This window comes from Cololabis saira, chromosome 21 (assembly GCF_033807715.1).
Source record: "Cololabis saira isolate AMF1-May2022 chromosome 21, fColSai1.1, whole genome shotgun sequence".
NCBI classification, from domain to species: Eukaryota; Metazoa; Chordata; class Actinopteri; order Beloniformes; family Belonidae; genus Cololabis; species Cololabis saira.
Window position 1 is genome coordinate 10882817 of NC_084607.1, and position 21557 is coordinate 10904373.

Genomic DNA, 21557 nt, shown 5'->3' on the forward strand with positions numbered 1-21557 from the left:
TCAAGCAGCCGTGGGGCCCCACGTCGAGGCAAGAGATGATGATGAGGCAGGGGAAGGTATCCAGTATTTTGCTAATTGGAGAGTTAAAATTGCGCATATAGACAACCGATCCGACCCGAAAAACCCAAAAATTTCGTGCACGAGGGCTCCCCCCTGCCATTACGCACAGGGCCTCGCAAATCTCCCAGGCGGCTCTGACTAGGACTGTTCTGTGATACGGGCGTGGACCTCTGCTCACTGGATCTTTTGGGTGAAGAAATGGTTTAAAGTAATTTACAGATGTTTATTTTTCCCCATTTTCACTTGGGAGGCAGCTCCGTGTTGTCCCCGTGACACACTCTCACGCAATCCAGACATTCTTAACAAGCTTAATGAGCGCGGCCCATTCTCATCTCTATTTCAGTCCCATCCTACGTGCTAATGACGGACCGCGAGGCCTCTCTCGCTTCCCACAGCGGCCCACTGAGACGCGCCGTGATCCACCGTCACGCCTGGACAACAGGCCAGTTAATATCTTCATCTAAATATCGGCCGCCCGTATCATCGCACTCGCTTCCAAACCGCATGGTCGCCGTTATGGGACTTGATAGGGACACCATGTGACCTCACCTGTGCCAGGTGGGGTGGGCCTGCGGGTTCCCGTGGCTACGTCCAGACTAGAACTTCCTCCTGATTTACTGTAACGGAAACATATGGCAGAAAACAATAACTCAATATTGTGAATCATATTTGTAACTGTAATCATTTCCTTGAACATTTTTACACCAAAACCATGCACACATACATGCATATACAGGACTGTCTCAGAAAATTAGAATATTGTGATAAAGTTCTTTATTTTCTGTAATGCAATTAAAAAAACAAAAATGTCATACATTCTGGATTCATTACAAATCAACTGAAATATTGCAAGCCTTTTATTATTCTAATATTGCTGATTATGGTTTACAGTTTAAGATTAAGATTCCCAGAATATTCTAATTTTTTGAGATAGGATATTTGAGTTTTCTTAAGCTGTAAGCCATGATCAGCAATATTAAAATAATAAAAGGCTTGCAATATTTCAGTGGATTTGTAATGAATCCAGAATGGATGACATTTTTGTTTTTTTAATTGCATTACAGAAAATCATAATATTCTAATTTTCTGAGACAGTCCTGTACATACTTCTGAATTGTGTCAGTAAATACAGAGACTAAAGAGACTGATCTGTATATACTTTAGCTGCACAGAGGAACTGAATGACTCACAGCTGCTCTTCTGCTTATTTTATGGTGTTTTACATTGTCTGCCGTGTGAATAATGACTCATGTTGGACTTGTTTGAAAAGTGGTGCTGTTGTTTGCTCTGCTGACACCGTGGATGCAGCGTGCCTTTCATCATCACCTGGAGCTAAGCCGGTTTTGTCTCATCCGCTGCTCCTGCAGCTGCCGGGTGTTCTCCAGCTTGACCGGACTGGGAATGAATCCCACCTCGCAGCCCTCCTTCACCAGGCGGCCGATCCACCAGTCGTTGTTGTACTTCTGTATCAGAGGTGGTAGTAACGAGTTACATTTACTCCGTTACATTTACTTGAGTAAGTTTTGGGAAATTTTGTACTTTTAAGAGTAGTTTTGAATTAAGTAGATTTGTGAAGAAGAAACTGTTACTCTTACTCCGCTACATTAAGCTACGTTGAGCTGTTACTTTTCTTTTATCCCTTTTATCCACGTACGCGTCAATCTCATGGAATCACTGGGTGATTCTTTGGGAAAAATGTTTTTTTTTGCATGTTTTGTCACATTTACACAGACTCAAACACACAGAGTTTCTATGAGTTCATGGGCTTGTTCTAGTTCTGCCTGGTTAAAAAAGAAAAGTACAAAGGCTTGAAATTTCGTGCTTAATTTATTTTTTTATTCTGTTATTTTATTTATTTTATTATTTATTAAAATGCTTGAATTTACTTTAAGCTTATTTTAATTTAAGCTATTTTTGATTTTTTTATTAATTTTAATTAATTAAATTATTTTATTGATTTAATTTGCCTGAAGATGATTATTTTGTACTTTTGTCTGTTTGAATGATTGTGTTAAAGAAATAAATCAGACGTTACTCAACAGTTACTCAGTACTTGAGTAGTTTTTTCACCAAGTACTTTTTTACTTTTACTCAAGTAATTATTTGGATGACTACTTATTACTTCTGCTTGAGTCATATTATTCTGAAGTAACAGTACTTTTACTTGAGTACAATTTTTGGCTACTCTACCCAGCTCTGTTCTGTATACAGAACAAGCAGGCTGGCGTCAGAGGAGGCAATGATAAACCAGCTTCTACCGCGCACACGCAGCACAATTTACTTTGCCTTTGCTCATCAAACACAATCTTTTCTATGATCACCATTTGTACGCATGACACACAAATATAAAACCTTTGAAATCAGAACCAGCACACTTTCATTTGTTTTCTGTATTTTCCCCAGATTCTGGACCATGTATCTCTCCCTGCAGTGCAGTGTGTGCTGCAGCAAACACCCACTCATTGCCTGGCTACGGTTTAGATAGAAGGAGGCTGCGGAGTAAGATGCAGGAAAGCATGAACCCTTGTTGGCTTTCCACCCACCGATTGTTCCAAAGGGGAGAAGCCTGAAGCCTTGGCGTTGACATGCTTTTCCACACCTCACCCAGGGCCCTCTGACAGAATGCTACTTTGAAATCAAATCTTTTTGAGTGAGTTTGTTGCTACTGAAATCGTAGCTGCATGTTTTGTTGTGCGCAGACGGGAGATCAATAGAGGACGTGGGATGTTCAAACCTCTTTAATGTGCAAGAAGTCTTTGGCTTCAAAGGAGATGGCCATTCCCTGCACGGGGACGTCGTCGCTGGGGCCTGGGTTGTAACCCACATTTGTGCGCACAGCAAATGCCACTGGTTTGGTCTGGAAGCCCGATGAGAGAAACAGTTAGGAGCATGCAGAGAAACGGATGAAGAGATCTCTCTGTTGACGTCTGACCTTTGCTTTCTCAAGCGTGGCGAGGGCCTGTCTGTCGGCCTCCTTCCTCAGAGCCTCGGGATCCTCCTCCAGGGACACATCTGAGTCCGACGGTCGGCTGGTGTAGGAGTCTGCAGAGCCCTGAAATGAACAATGAGTTTTCCCAAAGGTGAGGAGAGGAAGTCTAGGAGCCAAGCCTCACTGCAAAATGACTTGCAGAACATTTTCTCGTCTACAGTTTAACCAGATGACCTGTTCGTTCATCTTCTGCCTGCCCTGGATTCCTGTTCTCATGTGCCGCACCCTGTATTCAGGTATGGTTCTAGGTCCTGAGCGGTCAAGACTCGATCAAGAAGGGAAACATAAACACAAAAGGGGCCCTGGCCTTTTTATTGCATGTAAGATGACTCTTTGTAATTTGAGGTGGAAAGGATGCACATGAACTGGCTGACATAGTCGCTGCAGCTCCAGCGTGGTTGAAGTCTTAAATCTTTATGCAAAAGCGCAATCGGTCCGGTGTGTGGGTGCATCGAGTACAGAAACATGCACAGAGAAGGGAAAAAAATGGCTCAACGTCTGCTTATAATTTCATTGAGGATATAAATTTCTCATGAAGTGGCTGCAGTTTCCAGCACATCCACCACTCATGCACGGTAACTTGACTCTCTCCCGCTGACCCCGACCCGGACACCTGCCACAATAAAAACCCGCACCGTCCTGTGAGCCCGGAGCACCGGCCCAATGTTCTTTTCTTCTGAAGAGTTTGAGTGTTCAATTTATATAACAATCCCACTTGTTCTCTTGGTGCTGTAATTTTTTTTTCTTTTTTTTGAGCTGACAAGCTGCCTGGCATTTGTAGGAGGCACTGACAAGAATGCGGACAGCTGAATGTGCTGGGAAGAAGAAGTGACTCACTAGGTTTAGGCTTTTTTAAAATAGAAGTGAGAAAACTCAAAGATGACATGCACCATATGTAATGTTGATTGAAAAATCCCTGCACATGTGTAGTCAGACATCCCATAAGTGTGAGCAGAAACCATCTCTGAACTGGTGCCAGGTAGAAGGAATATGGACAAGTCACAAACTTTTTTTTTTTTTTTTAAGCTACAGTACATGAAACTAGAGAACATCAGGACGCTCAAGTATAATTACCTCTTAAGGGCTCCTGTCTTTTTTATCTAACATGAAAGAGTGATAAAAAATGTTCATCTGGTGTATATAATTAAATATGTCCCTATCCAGGAATCCAAACCATTAACTGATGCACCCTGATCGTCTGTAGTGACCGAAGAGCTAAAAACGTTGCAGCGCTGTGCACGTTGGCTTGGTAGAGCCTATGTTAACGGCCAAAAAGATCTACAAATTCCACATGTTTAAGTGTTGCTAAGCAAAATACAGGACCCAACAAAATGTGCTTATTGTTGCAGAGAAAAAATGAAAAAGAAAATCAATGTGGGAGTTTTTCTGCCAACAAGATCTTAACAGTGTTATATAAAGCTGAACATTTGCTAGTTACCTCACTTATACATGCATTTCATGTGAAGTCTTGATGATCTCTGTGGATATATTCACGAATATGGAAGGACTATTTTCCTATTCATCAAACACGTTTGTGTCTGAGTGAAAACATTGAAGTAGATCAGGAACAGCAAAAGAAACTATTGAGTTTTATTTGATTTTGAGTCACTTTTGTGTCTACACTTCATAATCATAAGAACTCAAAAGACTGACACTTGAGTCGGATGTTGAAGCAACAGAATTCTGTCTCCATGGAAACATTCATAATTCACTAAATGCTTTAATTTTCCCGCAACGCCTTGAGGGTGTCATATAAATGGAAGGATTTCAGCAATCATATAGAATTACGATTCACCCACTCTGCTGAATCTTGGGTACGAGGCCCGATCTCTCATCCAGGACCGCCATCGTCTATCTGCGACAGTTCAGAGTCGTGCAGTACCGGGCTTTAAATGAAACTTTGTGCAAACAGGTCCTGAGCTCAAAAAAAGGAAACAATACAACTTTGCAAACGTTTAAAACTCATGTAAAAACTTTGTAAAAACTAATTATGACATAAGAAGATTTTTAAAAGGGTTCCCATTAAAGTTGTTTTGGGGTGCAACAGGAAAACTGCATGAAATCTGAAGTGGTGGAGATTAACAAAGTAGATTCACTCAAAAAATGAAAACCTGTACTAGAGTACAGTTTTATATTTTGAGGAGTTTGGCGCAGTGGGCAGCCAGTTGCCCTCAAACCAGAACTTTGCCAGAATGAGCTCCATCACATGCCAAAAGGACGCTGAACCCTGATCAGAGCTTAATTAACCCTATCTATCCCTTCTCCACTAACTAATAATCATTGGAGGTAATCCCTCCAAGTTCTGCAAATACTATTACCACTGCAACTGTCTTCAGCTTCCACATCTTCTCTATATTCACCTTTATAAGTGACCAGTTTTTAAACTGGTTCATGCTTGTACATTGCTTCATTTCTACATTTAATCTTTAAACCACAGCTTCACTCACAGTTCTACGTTCTTGAGGATGTTTGAATATTAACTTCCCCCTCAATTTACATCCAAAACTGTTCTTGAATATTGCTTGGGGATGGATTGTTTGTTTACCTATCTACACATCAATTGAGCTGTTTGAAAATGAACCAAATCAATTCATTTAAAAAAATAATGAGTGTTATTATCGCTAAAGCCAGTGTTGTGAATAATCCTTGGTGCTCTTTCTCTCTCTGCAGTGTGATTGGTGGTGATAATGTGCATTTATATGTGTTGCCTCAAACCAGAAGTTTCCAACCTTTCGGGTTCTGACTCAAGAAAAAGAGCAGCCCAGACAGTTACATGACGATGTTTGAATCTTAAAAAGCTAAAAAAAAATCAGGATTCTTCTCTCTAGTTCTTTAAAGTTGGATTTTCATAAACGATCAAATGCAGCAGCTCACCAAAAACGATAAGAGTTATTAGGTTTCTTTTTATCATCTCCAATCATATTAATCCACCTTCAAACTGATCGGATATCTCCGTCTATGAAACTGCAGAAAACTCAAACTTCAGCCGCTACGACAGAAGCAGGTGGATGCAGACACTTCGATACTGACAGTCAGACTAATAATAATTATTCATAAGTCAATCAACATTTCTGCTCGACTCTTACATAATTAAGCTTATTCATGAAATGACGTAGTTCTTTTTTACAATGCTGTATTTTAACTTCAATGAAGGATCTGAATATTGCCTCCTGCACTGGAAATATGAAACATGACTTCAGATCAGAGTCAACGAGGGCAAATAAAGCTCAGCAGGGAAAGGCTGAAGATAACCACAGAGGTGGATTAACGGCGTCCCATCTTAGCAAGACTTCGTTTGCTCGCTCGCAAATCTCTGAAACGGTTTCGGCTGTGAACGTGTGCCGTGACTAATAGGGTTGCTGCCATAATAAAGATGAGATAAACGATCCGGGGTAAAGCAACGTTTAGCAGTGCAAGGCTAAAGTCCTAAATGCTTCTTGAAGCACTGAGATTCAATTCCTCCTCTAATCTCGATAATGGTTTTGTTATTTTCAGTGAGGGAAGATGCTTACCTACTTCTGGTTTACTCATGGAACAGGTTCTTGTTCTGTTAACAGCTCCGTCAGATTTAAGATGGACATTTATTTGGACTGTTGCAGATACCTACAACAGCAACTCTTTGGGTGATGTGTAAAAGGTTTTATTATTTTCCTCACTGCCTGCATCCCATCTGTGGACCAGCATACGGTCCTGCACTTCCACTACATGCACCATAACAAATAAACACTTGGCTGGATTCAAAGGTCTAAATATATCCAGAGGAAAAACTGGTCATGCCTGAAGCATCTTTGTGGCTTGTTAGTGTTTGCACATGCATATCTGTGTGATTAATCCTCCTCTGCGCCTTTGATTAGAGTCCACGTGGCTGCACGATTTGAAATGAAACCACAAACACTGATGTTGATTCTGACCGCCACCTGTTGTACCGAGGAGCTCCGTGACTTGGCAACGGCAACTCTGAATGCAGACACTCCCTGTTACCGAGGCGATGGCTGGCTTCTCTGCACGTCCTTGAGCATTCGCAAAGCATCCCGACTTCCTGTTTCAGCACTCAGTGGTGCGCGCACATCCCACTCAAGCAGGAAGAATGATACCGCAAGTGGCATGCAGCCACTAATGAGGAGAATGGCAGCAGCGCCCACGTGGTGTCACTGAGTCATGCTGTGGAGACTAAAGGTGCATCCCAACAAGCGGCGCAGATGGATGGGAGACGCATAGAGAAGGTTTTACAGGGTAAAAAAAAAAAAAAGAAAACCCTGAAATGACATCAAACAATGGAGGACCTACCCACTCAATACAACAAGTCAGGGCTGCAGCAAAGATAAATAGGGAGTAGAAAGGACATCTGATGACTGTATGTGTGTATTTGTGCCTCTGAGTCAGCCATCCAATTGATTCACGACACATTCAACCAGGAAAAAAAAGACAGGGACACAAAAGTCAATACTTGTTGGACTAGGGGAGAGATAAAATAGACAGTACTTAGTGACCGCTCAAAGCTCATCCTTCCCCTGAAACCTACTCAAATGTGACACTTTCCCTATCCACCTCCTCTTCTTCTCTGATGTCCTTATGTTGTGTCTCTAATTTAGCCGCTTGCTTCACTTCACATACAGCTTCTGTTTAAAATAGCTGCAGGCCACCTGACGCTAGAGCCGTTCTCCCATTGGCCCGGTCACAGCAAAAGACCCCGGCAGTGTCATAGTAACCGCGGCTGCAGCTCGTCACAGGTGGCCAGGGCTGCACGGGGGAAGCTGTACGAGCAAGGAGGTGGGAAGAAGTCACCGGAATCAATACCAGATAAAACAACCAAATGAGAAATGAAAATTGAGGCGGGTTCATAAAAGCTTTTTGACACTGTGGTACTTACAGCTGTGATGTCATGCATTGAGTATAACGAGCAAACTGTTGCATCATTACATTATTTACTTTATTTACGGAGATTTTCAAGGGAATAATCAGTGTTTTTACCAGTCTGACAATACAGCTGCTGGTTTTCCGTGTCACAACCCACAGAAGGAGCAGACAAAGGATGCACGAGGTGTTATTACCTAATCAAGAGCCATTTCTCCTCCATTTGCTGCACAGTGGCTGCCACCGTGATAAATTTACACCTCTTTAGCAGTGATACTGAATAAATGGAGTCAAGAACGGAGAGCAACAGAGCGAAGGGGTATAATGGAATAAGGAATGAGGGCGGGATGGCGAAAGGCAAGTGCCGTTAAGGATGAGGGCTGAAAGGAGTCACCTTCCAGCAAAGAAATCAGTCAATATACTTCCTCCCGCGGAAACAAAAGTAATTAAAAATGAAATCAGAGGGAAAACTAGCAGCTGAAAGGCAAAAGGAGATTAGTTTCAACATGGCTGTGAAAATATTGATGTAGCATTAATATTATGATGGTTTTGTTATCATTTCTCTACTATATATCAACTTTTGACACACAGTGAGTTCTAACCTTCATCTATTCATATATTAGCGTGGAATAACGGGGCAGAGTTTGAAGATCTGAATCTGCTGCTGCCACAAGTAACAGGAACATTGCAGCGGGTGTTGTCAGACTTCACAATGCACGCCTGAGGAGTGATTACCACTCCGAGCTAACACATACTCCCAACCCCTGCCCTGATAATTAAACAGATAAGAATATCTTCACACTCTCACTTCAGATCATGTGAAAATGAGAAAAAAAAACAAAGAAAAACTGAGAAAATCTTTCTCTCTTCGCTGTATCTCTGAGTCTCCTTCGAGCCGCAGCTGTCGCGCACTTCAGAGAAGAAGAGGAATACAACATCTCCAACAAGAACGTGGCAGCAGCCAAGCCTATAAGCTCCACTATATATTCAGAGCACATATAGAGGGGGATTAACTCAGCGAAGACTGGATGAGGTAAAAGGAAGCTGGAATAGAAGAAGAAGAAGCAGAAAAGATGTCCCGCAGGATGCCTGCACACACAAAGGACAGATTTCCTGTCTTAACCCTCTTGGCCGCTGGCGGTAAATGGCCATGTTCCTCTTCCCCTGTCAAAGCAGCGTCATGGCAACCGGCTGGACGGTGTGGAAGTGACCAGAAAGATGAGTCATGGATTGAACTGAGCAGAAACCCCCGTTTTCACAAAGCAAGAGCAGGAAACCCGAAGGCAAGCCCGGGTCAATCAGCTTCAAATACTGTCTAGTGCAGGGGTGTCTAACTCATTTTGCTTGGCGGGCCGGATTTGACCAATTCTTTTCTCGCGGGCCGCACGCTCAAAATAACAAAAACGGTGCGGAAATGTTTTTTTTCTAATTCTTTTTTTTCCTATTGTTATTTAATTCAATATCAGTTTAGTTAATTTTAAAGGAAATATGCACTTTGTTTACACTCTAATTATGTAAAATATATTTCTTCAGGATCTTTTCTTGAAATTTCTCGTTTTTTTTCAAATTATGTAAGATACTTTTAATATTTTTTTACAAAGATAAACAGAAACAAGTATGTTTTTTTTATATTTCGATTTTTTATAGGAAATTTAATTAAAAGCAAAATCTTTCTTATTACATCTGAGAGTGTTTCTTTGTGATTTAGAGATTTTTCCAGTACAATTAAGTGTATTTATTTTTAAAAATTGGCGCGGATATTTACGCCAGTGTGCCGAAAAAGTCAGCACTTCTCTTTTAACTGTTTTACTTTGTCACTATCCTCGTATTCAAAACTGAAATTCTCCGAATAAATATCTTGTATCATCTTTTTGGCAGTGATATTTTTCCCACGAAAATATATAATAGTAGTCAGTTAATAAAAATAAACGACCGTCTACAAAGAAATAAAATCGGCAAATGCATTCTAGAAAAAAAATATTGAAAACTGCTCTATTTGTGGAATAACGATGGATTTATAGAAGAAATATATTATCGGATATGCTGCGATTCATGGCAATTATTTATGCCATCCTTTTTAGTAAATGAACATTTCGTTTTTTTTGGGTTGGAAACTTCTCGCGCGCCGCATGAAAATCTCTCTCAGGCCGCATAAGGCCCACAGGCCGCACATTTGACACCCCTGGTCTAGTGGATGACATGTGAAGATGATCATTCAGGAAGGCTATTATCAGTGAGAAATACAAAAAATACCACTATTATGGGTTATTTAAAGGATAAGTATGCAGACATCAGGTGGCAAACGGCAGAATTTATCAGAAAGTTACACATCTGTGCCGACTTCAACTCAGGTGGGCCCTTTACCTCCCGTGGGTGATCAGACAAAAACAGACACCTTCATGCTGTGGGAATCATTTAGAGCGAAGGCGACGTAAGGCTGAGGCTGGAAAGCCGTCTGACAGATAAAACTGCAACTGCAGAAATGTAAGTGATAAAACGCTGCATATATCATCACTTGTTCAATCAAAAGTTAGCTCATCGACTATCCTGGACTATTATCTTCAAGCTTTTTCCTATAAATAAACATGCGGCAACTATTCACGATTCCTGTGTCTCAAATGTGACTATTTTAAGGGTTTATGACACTTTGAGATTGAAATATTTCACCAGGTGCAATTGTTCACGGCTTCTTTCTGAAAATAACCGTTAGCAGTTAATTACATCTCTCAAAAAAGTTGTACCGACTTGTTCCTAAACTTTAGAGCAAAAACTATGGAAACAATCACAAAAGCCAACGATGACAACATTAAATCGTGAAGTTCTGCATTGTGAACTAACTCCGAAGTTTCCGGTCCAGGTCCAGCCCCGGCCCGCCCAGGACAGAGGGTCCGGGGGGTGAAAGGAGCCCTTGAAATGGCCACAGTTGCCGGGACGGCTGAACAACCAGCGCTACATAGCAGCAGAGGCATCTAGTGGGACTGGGAGTCTAATTAAAAACACAGCGCCTTTCCAGCAGCTGTGTCCCGGCCCAAAATGGAACGGCACAGTCCAGTCAAAGACGGCCGACAGACCGGGAGGTCCGGCGCCTTCAGGATGGGGCAGAACGTCTCAATCTCAACACACCAGTGTCTCTCCAACAGCCAACACTCATCTCGTCCTTTTACGTCCATGGAAAGAAAGTCATACAAAGGTTTTTGCGTAAAATGGTTCCAGTTTGGTCGGATGCAGCTAAAAGTACGCGGCTCGTAGATTTATCCGGATCTTTCTTACCATTACGGGCCTGTGAATCCTCTCGGTCCGCTCCATACCTCCTTTGCCACGCTCGCCGCACCACGGCAAACCAGGGGGGCACTGCCAGACTCCAGGGAGAGAGTAGGGCTGAAAGTGTGTGTGTGTGTGTGCGTGTGACTGTATGTGTGTGTGTGTGTGTGTGTGAGAGAGCTATCTGCCTGTTAGTTAAACAAGTGCATGTGTGTGTGTGTGTGTGTGCGCGTGTACAGTAGTGTGTAAATGATAAGAGAGAAAGCCAGAAAAGAGTCTCGTATGTGTGAAACTAAGAGATCACTCTCTTAACTTCTTACGCCTTCACACACACACACACACACACACACACACACACACACACACACGCACACACGCACACACACACCCCCACCTCCACCCCCCCAGAGGAACGTGAACCCTGTGTAAAGGAAGGGAGCTGGAGCTGGCTGGGGGTCAGATTGCAGGACTTGTGCTACATTTGCAAACTGGGGAAATATATTTAGCCCTGGCGGGACAGAAAGAGGGACGCGGACACACTAAGACCCGGGAGGAGGCTTGGTATGCAGCCGTCAGTCATTCAATGCCCTGGCTGACGTGAGAGAGGACTGGGCAGTGCCAAAGGAAATCCCCTCCTCTCTTTTTTGCTCCGTTGCTCCGGCCCTCTGGACCAAAAGAGGACCAGTCGCCGGCCCAGTGCTGCAACGGTGAACATGATACAAAACAAACTCTGCAGCAAGGGGCACTTGAAAACTTCAGTGTACATTACAACGCATCGTGTTTAGCACAAGCTTTTATCCAAGAAGAAGAACTCAGTCAAGTCAAAAAGTAGTCAGTTCTTGCACTGTGTCAAAAATGCAATTTCTGAAAGAAAAAACGCAACAAAAAACCAGAAAACAACCAAAAAGCTTGAGAATCGACAGAAATAAAGAAGCGAAAAAGGAGAGCGATGTCAGGTTTGATCATCCTCTAACATGACTTAACTTATTCTCTGGTAAAAGCACAGAGTAATGCTAAAGGGAGAGGAATCTCCACCTGATCGTTGTGGCTAAGTGGGGGGGTGGTGGTGGGGTTGGGGTCTAATTTGTCCACCAGAGGGCGACCTCTGACACGATGACAGAGGCTTCCTCCCGGCTATGATCCCCACCACTTCTTCCTCCCTTGTATTTGTGTTCGGTGACAACAAGCCAGCTGGGAAAGGTGAGAAAATGGAGAGCTGCGAACAGATCCCCCAGCCGGCTCCCTGACCTGCCAGACACAGCAGCATCTCTGGCTCTGCTGGGATTCAGCGATGCTCCACAACCTGAACCCTCAGCAGCCGAGCCGGGGGCTCTGGTAGTAGCTGCAGGTATATGTCCAAGTAGGGCTGGGGATCGATTCAAATGTCAAGAATCGATTCGATTCCGATTCTTAAGATTCAGAATCGATTATCAAGATTTGATGCGATCCGATTCCGATATTGATTTGGGTTAGTGTTATTAAAACTGTTTTTTGAGCTGTTGCATGAATTATATGACTGTAGTTATGCAAAATATTACTACTAGTATTATATTGAGATTAAACAGCAAGTATTGCAGCTAATGATGCTGTAAGGACCAATCAGCTTCCAGAACGCTGATAGAACTGCTTTCAGAAACATCATGTGGGTCAGAATTACCAAACAGATCCAGGGAGGAAACAGAGACGGATGAAATCGGTTTTATTTTTTCCCACATTCCGTTTTTATTTGTTCCATTTTCTATTGTCTATTTTGGTTTTTAATTTTTGAGCATTTGGTTTTTTAGCTTTTTTTGCTAATGTAACCCCAAGACAGTATACAAAGTAATGAAATATAGACAATTTATGCAATTATAACCTAACACTTAAATGTTTTTCATACCTTTAAACATATTTAACGGCAAAAACATGGCACCAGTTATTCTCTGGTCCAACAAAACATTCCTTTTTTGGGGATAAACAAAAAAATAACCAAAAGTTGTAATGTAATGATGAAAAAAAAAACATAAATAAATAAAAGAAAAAAAATAAATAAATAAATAAATAAAAAAAAAAAAAAGATCGATCTTTAGACATATGAATCGATTTTTAGGAATGAATATGAGAATCGATTTAGAATTGGGAAATCGATTTTTTCAACAAGGCCTATGTCCAAGATCACCGCGATACTGTATTAAAAAAAAAACTTGCTGGAATTTTAATCAATGCAAGAAGCTTTGTGTTTCCCATGTCGTGGAAAAAAAAAGAGAAAACTTTTGACTCCATTTAAAATGCTCTAATTGGTGTTCATGACATATCGGTTTGGTATTTTTAGCTTCTTGGTGAGATTATGGAAAATTAGGATAGAGTAAAAGCAATAACGGCATGTTTTTAATGCTGCAAACGGTACCAGCATTCTGTTTCACCAACGATTGCTTTTAGCAAGTTGTTGAACAAACCATTAGACACTTCTGTGTCAGATGATACCGTTTCATTTCAGAGCAGGAGCCACCAGGTCTTATGAAGCACTCTCTCTGTCCTCAGCCTCCAGCAGACGGATCAGCTGTGCTCATCTTAATATCCCTGATGCTTAAAGAATAGTGTGCATGTGTTGTTCTTCATTGATAATGTTACCGGAGCTCGGTGAAACGGCACTGAGAGGTGGTGGCGTGTTCACACAGCAACAGGAGACAGACTTAGCTTTCTCACCTGAAGACGGAGTGTGTTTTTGATGAACTTGAACACAATAAACACACAGGCCTCACCTACCCACACATACACCCACCCATACACACACACACACACACACACACACACACACACACACACACACACACACACACACACACACACACACACACACACACACACACACACACACACACACACACACACACACACACACACACACAAGAAAGGCAACATTGCAATGAAACATCCCCCCTCTGCCTTGCCGCTCCATCCCACTTTGCCTGCACACAGGGGGAGATTCAGTAGTCCGGTCGCCATGGAAACCAGGCTGAGTGTATCAGCCGGCTCAGCCGTTGGTTGATTGTGGCTCGCATGTATTTGTGTGTGTGTGTGTGTGTGTGTGTGTGTGTGTTGTGGACGAGTAAGCGCTTGCGTGGGTGTGTGAGACAGTAGAGCCTATAGATCGGTCTGTTTTCAGTCGTTACACTAATATCTATATGCACTAAAACCTGCCTTCAATTTTGAAACAGTTTCATGCATTGTGTGTGAAAACATCCCGCACCGTTTCATATCTCCCCCCAGTTCAACATTACAAATGAGTACGGAGGCCATGGAGCACGTTTGATTGTTTTAATGGGTAATGTGCTCCTTCCAGTGTGACAGATTATGAACCCTGCCTTCCTGCCGGCTCCTGCATGCGCTTGCAGAGTTAATGTGGGGCAGGGCAGGCGGAAGGAAGGGGGGGGGAGTGCATGTGAGGCTGCAGGTAACCTTTTAAAACCGCTGGAAAGTTCAGCTCCCTGTGTTCACCAACAGCGAAGGGATTTTTTTCCCCTAAAACAACACCGGCGGTGAACAGGTAAATGTCACGCAGCACAGGGCGCATCCCTTCCTCTCACAAATAGAGAGGTCAGGCAGGAAGAGAGAGGCCCGTTCTGCTACGACGCAGTGTGGCTCCAGAGCACGTCATGTCTGGTCAAAGACGGCTGCAGGGGTCACGGTCCTGTGACGCCAGAAGACAAACTCCTCCTGCTCCTATCCGAGGAGGAGGACGTGTTCCTTCATCCTTTCTTACCAGTAAACATGCCGTACGTTGAACGTATAGGCAATGCTTCTGTAAACTGGGCGGGGTAAAGGTCACCGGGGACGCGGGGGGAGTTCAACACCTGGGGAACATTGTTCAACATGAGCCCTTTGGGCATCTCTACTGATGTATCTCAGCAGCGACTGCGTTACAGCGACGCTACGGCGTTGCAGTCTCTGGGGTTTGACTGTTCCTGCAAGTGACATTATCAAAGCTATTTCAGTGCACGTCGCCTATTGGCTGCCTGTGGCATGCGTAGACAGCAAAATAAAAAGATATGTTTATTATAAAGACGAGAGAATAAAGGTCTTTTTGGTTCTGATATTATCCAAACAACAGACAGTCTAGATGGATAAAGTGACTTGCTGATAATGGTGAGAACAGAAAGTGCCAACAGCGGAGCAAAAATAAACCCCTTCAACTCCACAGAGAGATGAAACCTCGTCATTACTGTAGGTGTCGGTCTATTATAGATCGGTATACATGTTTGGAAATAACTTCCTTTGAAGCGAGCTTGTGGGATTTTACTGTTGCACTCAATATCTACAACTGCTGTAACCAAAATATCTATAATTCACACCGGATCAATTCAATTCTTCAAAAAGAAAATCTAAAAAAAAACCTCATAATCATCATAAAGGTAGTCCAGACCATAAAAAAGCAGATCTGTACTAAAAAACATAACATCATCCTTATTTCATTTGTTTTTTAGCTCGTGAAAGTAGAACTTTGCAGGTGTTAGCAGGCCGATCATTTGAGTTTAGTCCGTGATGCTTTTAAGCATCTCTAAGCACACATGTTCTTGTGACAGTGAATAGCAGTTTTTACAATTTGCATTAACTTACGAATGAACAGTTCAACAGACTCGTACATACTGGAAAGCCGTCTCGGCCTGCATTACACAGTCAGCGCCGTTTTAATGTCAGTAGGCTACAGCTGCAGCTCTGAGTGGTAGCAGCAGGCAACGGAAGACGGCAGTGAAACACAGTTTTAGATCTTGTTCATCGTTTTCTCTACCACTCTGCCCCTGCTAGATGATTTTTGTTTGCCAGATGATGACAAAAGTCGGACGTTGACCCCATCAGCTCACTGATGAAACTTCTTTCCACAAGACGAGAGATTTTAGCTCCATTGTTCCCAAACACGAGCCATGTATGACATGAGCCGACACCATGTGAGAATGTGCACCTGCACAAAATTAATATTGAACTAAATGTAGATATTATTCTATGCCAAATCATAATTGCATATTGCAGAAAACCCAAATCTAAGGTCTCTGATTTAAGAGTTAAAACGCCGTTGATGAGTCCGAGTCCAAGTCTCAGTCATCAGTGAGGCCTGATTCTTGCAATCATTTCTTTCTTCATGTGAACATTAGTTTATTTAGTCTAACTGAGCCAAACAGTGCTAAATATTCTAAACTTCTATCTTCCAATATGTGAAGGAGTAATATTTAAAGTTATTCACTGTGTAAGCTGCATTTGTATTTAAGAGAAAAAATGCCCACAATTCTTCAAATACAGCTGCAAAGAGATAAAAGTCACATATTCAAATGTTAAGTAAAGCTGCTAAGTCCCTACTTTAATTAGTTTGGACCAATCTGTTCTTCATTAAATGTGATGATGATAGAAAAGTTGAAGTCTGGTGGCCTGATTAGCCGTCTGAGGACAGGATTAACGGTGAAATGTTACCTGTCGGACAAAGCTGTTGGACGTGGTGTCAGAGGAGGTGCTTCCATCCGAGCGCTTAAATCGGCTCTTCCTCTTGGCGTACTTCCCCTGAAAGGTGGAAAAGCGGGGAGGGAGGAGGGAATGAAAGAGGGAAATCAGAAAATGTTTAATCTTGCAATTATCTTGACATATTTCTTAGAGAAATGTTTCATTTTGTTCGCAGAACTTGACAGCCATTAACATTGCGTGTGCACGAGCTTGTGGAGATGGTCAGGCGGTCAGATGGAGCCGGAGATAAAGCATCAGCATCACCAGACCACAGAGGAAGCGGGGCCGTGTATCCCTGAGCATTACTCGTCATTTTTCATGTTCTGATGCGGAGTGGGACCTCGTAATCTGATTGGCAGACCTCAGGCAAACGGCCTCTGCACTCTGGGCAGAGTCCACACACACTGCCCGCCATCGCCATGGTTACGCAAGGACGACTAATCACATTTGCTCACAATCAGGAGGCTGGCTGTTTAGACATGAAAAGGGAGCGACGGGTGAAGAATACGCACAGCTGATCAATCGAAACACAGGAAATGAGCACGGCCCTCTGACATGCCTCTGTACTTCGTACCTGGACACAGGTAGCAGCACCAGCGGGGGTATAGCTCAGTGGTAGAGCATTTGACTGCAGATCAAGAGGTCTCCGGTTCAAATCCGGATGCCCCCTTCTTTTGTGCCAGAGCTCAGCAGAGTATTGCACATTTAATGACATTAAAACCCTCACGTATCCACTCCCATTAACATAAACCCTGTAAAACGCTTTGTTGACACCACGAGAAGCAACTGGATCCACTTGTAGTACTTGTAGTAAACCACAGTCTCCTAAACACACGGACACCAGTGTAAACACACGCCGACTGCCTCCACGGCGTCTGAACTGCTGTTGCAGCATTCACAGAAGATATCCAGTGACAGACGAACAAGCCACCCGTAATGATTGTCCTCCTCTCAGCACGTTGTTATTACCGTCACATGATGCTCAGCGGAGCACACAGAGGAGCACACAGAGGCCCTCCAGCGAACCAGGCCGTCACGCCTGCCTTTAAACAAACATGACCCGATGCACCATCCGGTGCAAACGTAAAGAAAAAAAGAGAAAAGGTAAACGAGGTGAACAGACAGAGGAGAAACGGAGACTCTCGTCTTGAAAGATGGAGCCCAGAAGTCAATCCAAGTTTATCAAACACCTCCTGTACCGCAGCAAATCATGCTCCTGCTCTCTTGTTTGAGCTTCTTTTTCTGACTGTCCAACAGCAAATGGTGAAAACGCAGATGTAATAACCATTATGTTATCTTTTGTGTGCATGTTTAAATCATCACGTAATTGATGTAAAGATGTAATTGATGCATTCACAGTTTTCACATATAATTCTAAACAGAAACTGATTAGGAATGGGTGATATTTTACCGTTCACGATAAACCGTCAAAAAAATTCCCCATGGTAAGAATTTGTCATCTCGCGGTAAAAACGATAAATTTCCGTTGATGATGTTTTTGTGTAAAACTGATTTATGGTTCTGCGTTAAATCGACGCACAACATACGTGAAGGAAGGAAGGAAGGAAGGAAGGAAGGAAGGAAGGAAGGAAGGAAGGGAGAAAACAAGGAAAGGAGGAAGGAAGGGAGAAAAGAGGAAGGGAAGAAGGAAGGAGAGAGCAGGAGGAAAGAAGGAACGAAGGGAAAAAAGAAGGAAGGAAGGAAGGAAGGAGAGAGTCATTTTTATCGTTATCGGGATAAATGCATGAAATTATCGTGATACATTTTTTAGTCCATACCACTCATCCCTAGCTCTGATCTATTATCCTGTATCAGTGTTCAACTCACAGCTGATTGAACATTGCTGCTTCAATGAAGACAGATGGAGTCCGCGGTCGAGACGGCCAAAAGAAGAAGTGCCGGGAAGAGGCCACGAGCCCACACTGCCTTCTTTATGGATGTATTTTTTATATGGAGCCTGGCTCTGAGAAAGGTAGAAAGAATGAGCCCTGTTTCGATCACGTCCAATCGATGCAGGAGCTGATATACACCTGTAACCGCAGCAGAGTCATTTAAACCGAGGAGTGAGAGCTGCGTGTACCCCAGATGACAGATGTTGGTGGACATTATTGCTTTTCGCCTGACGCCAGAGGGACTTAGCGGCTTCTTCTGTGTATTTTTTTTTTGTTGTTTCTAGCTGTTTCACTGTCTTCATCCCTCACTTTTTCATGTACAGTACCGTCTCGTGCTGTGTAAGATCTCCTCGCCGTACTTTTGTCATTGTCCTTAATTTTTCTTTCACCAGTTTTCCACCACCACTGTGCACGTTCCCTTTGAACGGTCCGTTGATTTGCCTCATGCCTCCATGTTGCCCTTTTAAATTCATCAGTTGCTTTGTTTAATCATCAGATTCTTCTTCCCTGGAACCTGGAGTAACTCCGATCTAATTGTTTAATCTAATTGAAGCTCCTTTATTTGCTTACCTGTCTCTGTGTTTGAATGTTGAACTACTTGTGATATGCAATGTAATCTTACTTCTTGTTTATACCAGCCTTTTAAACCCATGCCTCATTGGCCTTTAACATGGTATACAAAAGTTGACATGTAAATCTGAAGGTGGGGGGGGGGGGTCCAACTCATTATTCGTAAAGCAAAAGCCTTTCTGGGACAAATCAGCTCCATCCAAGGCAACTCGCTGTCCAAGAAATAACGCAAGAGGGAATTTCGAGGAAATAACTCAATGCCGCAGTTCCTTTCTGTAATAGAATTATGAGACTTGCAGAGCATCTTTTAGTGGAAATATTCTCCATCAGATGCCTCCGGTAGCTGTAACTGATAGCGATCATGGTGACTTTGGGAATTTTCCACCGTTATGTCCTCGGAAACTTACTAGAAATTAAAGTAAAACTGTACATGCAAGTGATTCCAGGCCGTTACGTTGTGCTTTAGGCGAAGGCAGTTTTCATATATATATATATATATATATATATATATATATATATATATATATATATATATATTAGGGATGGGCGGTATGGACTAAAAAATGTATCACGATAATTTCTGGCATTTATCCCGATAACGATAAAAATGACGATAGAAAAAATACCAATTCAACTCCACCTTTTCAACTATAAATCTATCTCGCTCTCAGATCCGCCATGTTTGTTACACAAAAACTTCATCAACGGGAATTTATCCTTCTTTCTTTCTTTCTTTCTTTCTTTCTTTCTTTCTTTCTTTCTTTCTTTCTTTCTTTCTTTCTTTCTTTCTTTCTTTCTTTCTTTCTTTCTTTCTTTCTTTCTTTCAGGTTAATTTCTTTCTTTCCTTCTTCCTGGCTCATTTCTTTCTTTCTTTCCTCCTTCCTTCCTTCCTTCCTTCCTTCCTTCCTTCCTTCCTTTCTTCCTTTCTTCCTTCCTTCCTTCCATCCTTCCTTCCTTCCTTCCTTCCTCCCTCCCTCCTTCCCTTCCTTCCTTCCTTCCTTCCTTCCCTCCTTCCTCCCTTCCTTCCCTCCTTCCTCCCTTCCTTCCCTCCTTCCTCCCTTCCTTCCTTCCTTCCTTCCTTCCTTCCTTCGTTCCTTCCCTCCTTCCTCCTTTCCTTCCTTCCTTCCTTCCTTCCTTCCTTCCTTCCTTCCTTCCTTCCTTCCTTCCTGCTTCCTTCCTTCCTTCCTTCCTTCCTTCCTTCCTTCCTTCCTCCTTTCCTTCCTTCCTTCCTTCCTCCTTTCCTTCCTTCCTTCCTTCCTTCCTTCCTTCCTTCCTTCCTCCTTTCCTTCCTTCCTTCCTTCCTTCCTTCCTTCCTTCCTTCCTGCTTCCTTCCTTCCTTCCTTCCTTCCTTCCTTCCTTCCTTCCTTCCTGCTTCCTTCCTTCCCTCCTTCCTCCTTTCCTTCCTTCCTTCCTTCCTTCCTTCCTTCCTTCCTTCCTTCCTTCCTTCCTGCTTCCTTCCTTCCTTCCTTCCTTCCTTCCTTCCTTCCTTCCTCCTTTCCTTCCTTCCTTCCTTCCTTCCTTCCTTCCTTCCTTCCTTCCTTCCTTCCTCCTTTCCTTCCTTCCTTCCTTCCTTCCTTCCTTCCTTCCTTCCTTCCTTCCTTCCTTCCTTCCTGCTTCCTTCCTTCCTTCCTTCCTTCCTTCCTTCCTTCCTTCCTCCTTTCCTTCCTTCCTTCCTTCCTTCCTCCTTTCCTTCCTTCCTTCCTTCCTTCCTTCCTTCCTCCTTTCCTTCCTTCCTTCCTTCCTTCCTTCCTTCCTTCCTTCCTTCCTTCCTGCTTCCTTCCTTCCTTCCTTCCTTCCTTCCTTCCTTCCTTCCTTCCTTCCTTCCTTCCTGCTTCCTTCCTTCCCTCCTTCCTCCTTTCCTTCCTTCCTTCCTTCCTTCCTTCCTTCCTTCCTTCCTTCCTTCCTTCCTGCTTCCTTCCTTCCTTCCTTCCTTCCTTCCTTCCTTCCTTCCTTCCTTCCTTCCTTCCTTCCTCCTTTCCTTCCTTCCTTCCTTCCTTCCTTCCTTCCTTCCTTCCTTCCTTCCTTCCTTCCTTCCTTCCTTCCTTCCTGCTTCCTTCCTTCCTTCCTTCCTTCCTTCCTTCCTTCCTTCCTTCCTTCCTTCCTTCCTTCCTTCCTTCCTTCCTTCCTTCCTTCCTTCACGTACGTTGTGCGTGGATTTAACGCAGAACCATAAATCAGTTTTACACAAAAACGTCATCAACAGGAATTTATCGTTTTTACCGGGAGATGACAAATTCTTACCGTGGGGAATTATTTTGACGGTATATCGTGAACGGTAAAATATCGCCTATTCCTAATAATTGGGAAACCTGTGAATGCTGCATTCACACCCTCATTACAGGGTGTTGAGGCGAAGCCTTCCAGATCACATGCAAGCAGCTGATTCACTTACTCTTACCCTCTAAGACCAAGAGCTTATATCCATCCATTATCTAAAATGGATCCTTTCCAGGGTGACGGGG

General features: G+C 43.0%; 1 protein-coding gene and 1 non-coding gene across 4 annotated transcripts in view; one reads left to right on the forward strand and one right to left on the reverse strand.

The window, feature by feature from the left end:
• Positions 1-21557, reverse strand: part of cacnb1 (calcium channel, voltage-dependent, beta 1 subunit) — a 36550-nt gene that overhangs the window by 12699 nt on the left and 2294 nt on the right. For 2 of the 3 annotated variants that reach the window (XM_061712634.1, XM_061712633.1), the window contains exons 2-6: positions 16607-16693; positions 2993-3112; positions 2795-2917; positions 1387-1523; positions 610-677 (exon numbers count right to left, since the gene is read on the reverse strand). In XM_061712634.1, the coding sequence (XP_061568618.1) occupies positions 610-677; positions 1387-1523; positions 2795-2917; positions 2993-3112; positions 16607-16693 (535 nt within the window). Of the gene's footprint in view, positions 1-609; positions 678-1386; positions 1524-2794; positions 2918-2992; positions 3113-11173; positions 11291-16606; positions 16694-21557 lie in introns of those variants that run through there. The other variant, XM_061712635.1, reaches the window with a different exon arrangement.
• trnac-gca (transfer RNA cysteine (anticodon GCA)) lies at positions 17232-17303 on the forward strand. Its single transcript has one exon. It is a non-coding gene; the product is annotated as a tRNA-Cys (tRNA).